Source organism: Cyclopterus lumpus, chromosome 6 (genome assembly GCF_009769545.1).
Source record: "Cyclopterus lumpus isolate fCycLum1 chromosome 6, fCycLum1.pri, whole genome shotgun sequence".
Classification (NCBI taxonomy): domain Eukaryota; kingdom Metazoa; phylum Chordata; class Actinopteri; order Perciformes; family Cyclopteridae; genus Cyclopterus; species Cyclopterus lumpus.
This window is the reverse complement of record NC_046971.1, coordinates 7,487,660-7,491,897: the sequence shown is the minus strand read 5'-3', so window position 1 is coordinate 7,491,897 and position 4,238 is coordinate 7,487,660. Positions and strand designations below refer to the sequence as shown.

Here is a 4,238-nt window from a genome sequence, read left to right as displayed (position 1 = left end):
GACTACTTTGTCAACCTATATTTATTCCCAGTAAAGTGGTCTGTTTTGGGATCGTTTCGCAATCAAGAAAACCCTCACTGAGCAATGGTTCTGAAATGAAATGAAATGAAAAAAAAGCACATGGCAAATGAACTGCTCAGGGGTTTGAATGAGGCACAATGGGAGGCAGGAGAAAAGAGAAAACTATTTACTACTGGAGAAGACTGTTTGGTGCATGTTAAACTTTGGCCAGCAGTTCATTGTCTCTGGTGTCTATCATTTAATAGGCTAGTTGACATAATGAATGAGCCAGACCCACCTTCTGCCACTCCAGAAAGGCCCCAGCCTTATCTGAATTGAGAAGCACATTAGAGCCTCTCGGCCAATCACGACACAGCCCTGCAGCAAAGTGCAGGCCCGAAAGAGGAAGAGCAGAGAACTTTTGTTTTCCTCAGAGTTTAATGAAGTTGGCCTGGTCACTCAAGAAGGGATTAAAGGAGAATTTAGTGTCACTGAGCTGTGACTGCTGAAGAGGGAACTCAAGTTTCCGGGTCACTGTGTGAACAGGATGGTCTCAGTTCAGAGCTGCACCAGGAGGAATATGGCTGGCTCTCCTCCTGCTTTACCCGGCTTCGGGAACTCTGGAAAGAGTTTTCTTATTGACAATCTGCTGCAGTCACAGACACCTTCCGTCCGTCCGGAATGGCCGGCAGGTGGACACCTGAGACGGGCGGCGTGTGAACGTCCGAGGAGAACCTGGGGCTGTGAGCATGGAGCCTATCAAAGCCAGGCCCACAGTCCCCAACAGGGGAAAGATTTAGTAGGACCGCTTCTGCCACACTCAGGTAAACTGATTTTGTACGAACGCAGAATAATACAAAAAAAATCTAAGATTACATTTGGATTATGTCATGGAATTTAAATGTTTGAAGCTACCGAAGTTACACTGTGACAAAGGGCCAGCAATTTTTATTTGTTTTCTTACAGAAGTATTTTATTTCTTCTTCACCCGTTATAGTCATGTAAAGAATAAATATTGTTACATTGTATTTATGTTTCAATGAATTCTTCCTTTTTAGCCTTGAAATGATTCATCGGCTTAGATTATATTTTACTTTGTAAGAGATGTCACTGACACTGACATTTTCTTTAACTTTAATAAAATAATTTAATCAAGGAGAAATATTTCCCTGCTTTGATTTTGCAAACGTTCCCAGCACATGTTGCTGTGTACTATATAAAGGACTGTTTTATTACTGAAATTATGAACTATATTTTCAGATGTTAATTCAGGTCTGTTATGAGTCATTTAAGTCTCACTCAGGAATTAAATTAAACTTTTGGGTACTCATTGGGCACTTCTAAATTCAACAATTGATGACATTAAATACAAAACGAAATACAAAACATGAGTGAAAACTAACATTTATTAAGTCATATTAATAATAATAAAATTATAATGACTGCAAAGATTAGATAAATTAAATTACTATAAACCTTTGCAAACTTTACAATTATATGACATTTATAATGATGGCGTGTTCATTAATAGAGCACAATTATGTTTTAAGCAAACTATTTCCTTTGGCTTTCAAATAAAATAGATATGTTAAAGCATCATAAATACGTAAAGAAAACCGAAAGTTTAGCACTGCTGTAAAAATATAGATTTAAAAAAAGAAATTGACAAAGTAGGGCTCCAAATGCCTTCAGAAGACGATCCAAGTATAGTCCCTTGTTTATTGTACCTGTCTCACCTGTTTAAGCACATGCCCATATCTGACTGTTCCTGTCTCTCTTTGCAGGTGTACTGAGCAGTGTTTTCCTGCGGAGCCCACAGTATCTGCTGGCATGCTGCGGTGGGTCCAGCCCCCCCCCTGTCTTCTCCAGTGAGTGTTTTATGCCTCATCAGCAATGCCTCATCTACTCTCAAAGCATTAGCAGCAGGGTCTCCCATGCTTTCCACAGCTAATTACTGATGCAATGCCAAAGAGCTAATTCTCCGTTCAACTCTGCACGGCTCTATTCATAAACATTCACGGCAGTTTAGGATGGGGAAGAGGGGTGGGTCGCGAGGCTTTTCAGAGTCCCCGGGGCCCCCTATTTTGTACTTGCAAAAACACACTTTTACTCTTGCAAATATGCAGAACAAATACATATCTTGTCTTCTGTCATATTAGGATTATAATTGCCAGGTGTGAATTCCTACTGCTGAATAAGGCAGATTGTTTCAAAGCTCACCCCTCAGCATTAATAAGTTTGGTTGTGAATATCGATATCTTCAAGTTACATTTTCAAGCCGCAAGAAAAACATCCAGAAACCCTTCAATGGCACATTGAAAAAAAAAAAGTCCTCCGAACTGTGTTTGAAATGTTTCAGTTCATGGAACTTAACTAGAGTGCTATTGCTGTATCACACTCAAATTAATTAAGACACACAGCTGTCTTTTTTTGGTACTATCCAACAGCAATTGGAAGTTATTAGTTTCTGAAATCTATGATGCTCGTCAAATGTTGTGGAAAAATTAGAAAACATATCATCCCCTCGTCCCACAGGTCCCTGGAGTCCTCTTAGTAGGTTGACACTTTCCCACAGTGCCCAGCAACGCAACAATGCCAAGTCTGGCCGTGACCAATTGGCACTTTCACTCCACCATCCACACGCGACCTCACTGCAATTTTTCACTGCAGCAATGAACTCCGCTAAGCACAAAAAACTCGCCCATTTCTCTACAGAAGAGGGCTGGTCCAGGAACATCCCCCGGCCATTGTGTGGCTAAAGAGCTTGGTCCTCAAACCCCCCTCCTTTCTCCTGTCCTTCAACTCTCATTCCTACCCATTGGAGACCCCTTGACTAGGACATAAAGCATTCAATGAAAGTGACTTTTATAGACTTTTTCGAGCTCATCTTCTCATACAAACTGGCTTCATACCTGCAAGTGAAAAGATTTAGTGTTGGGCCACTGAGCCATCGAGTAATGGCATTTCCATTGAACGGCTCTATTGTTGGTGTCCCGCAGGGCTCTATGGTTGGCCCACTAGGGTAGACACACACGATGCCCAGGAATGACCTGGTAATCAGCTATTTAAGTGAAAGCCATTGAGTCCCAATAGAGAAGTGAGAAGCATGTCCAAACCTGTTATGTGCTCCCTAGAGGTGGTCTATGTGCAGATTTGTCGTACAGATTAAAAAGGCAACATTGAATAGATCGGATCAATTGTTCCACTTGACTTTTGTTGTGCCTGCACCTGTGAGTGAAGTAGCGTGGGATTGCTCCTCACAGTTCACTAAATCCCCTTTTTCTCAGTTGAAGTGGCTTTCTATTCTCTTTCGTCACCCCCAGTTTGTTAAATTGGACAAATAGAAAAAGAGAAATCAAAAGTGAGTGATAAAGCAAGTGTGACGAAAAGAGGCATGATCCAGGGTTGAAAAGGTAGGAAATGCTGGATGTTTGGTAAAGTGTGCATATTGATTGTGGACAAAATTGGATTTTGTGCCATTTAAATCAAGATTGTCTCCATCTTGAAACATTTGGGGAAATGATGCACAGCGGGTTGAGCCAATAATGGTCTGTTTCATCTCAAATTCAGGTCACACAACCTCTGTATTCCACTGGCCACTGCTTGTACCCTCAATTTCAATGAAGTTACACTTTATTATCCCCAGTCCACCAATGATAGTTACTCATTAATGACCCATATTTCACTGATGTTGATATATAGCAGCTGGGGGTTAACACACTGACATTAATATATGTTTTTTTATGTTTCAGAGGGAGCAAATATTCGAATGTGGTCTGCTGATATAAGTCCTAAGTCACGCAGAGGGATCCTTAGGAGGGCTGTGTTCTCTGAGGAACAACGGAAAGAGCTGGAGAGAACTTTTCGGAGACAGAAATACATCAGCAAGACAGACCGGAACAAGCTGGCAGCTGATCTCAACCTTAAGGAGTCTCAGGTAATTACCTCATTTCTGCTTGATTAATCTCTAACCCTAAAAGAACGTAAGCAGGTAAAAACATCTTTAGCCATATTGATAACCATTTACCATCCTCCCGATGCCTTAGGTAAAGATCTGGTTCCAGAACCGCCGAATGAAGTGGAGGAACTGTAAGGAAAAGGAAGTTCATAACACTCGCTCCCCGATGGATGAGCTCATGGCCCAAGGTCTCGCTCAAGAGGAGGAAGAACCATCGCAGAAACACTCTGACTCAAATAATGAGAGATCACCACCACAGAAGAGCTCCTGGGACACATGA

At 41.5% G+C, this 4,238-nt stretch overlaps 1 protein-coding gene across 1 annotated transcript; it reads left to right on the top strand.

Moving 5' to 3' along the window:
- The first annotated feature begins 547 nt into the window (after positions 1–547).
- Positions 548–4,238, top strand: dbx2 (developing brain homeobox 2). The gene is made up of 4 exons (XM_034536129.1): positions 548–824; positions 1,785–1,868; positions 3,753–3,937; positions 4,047–4,238. The coding sequence occupies exons 1-4, from the start codon at positions 548–550 to the stop codon at positions 4,236–4,238; spliced, it is 738 nt and encodes a 245-aa protein (XP_034392020.1).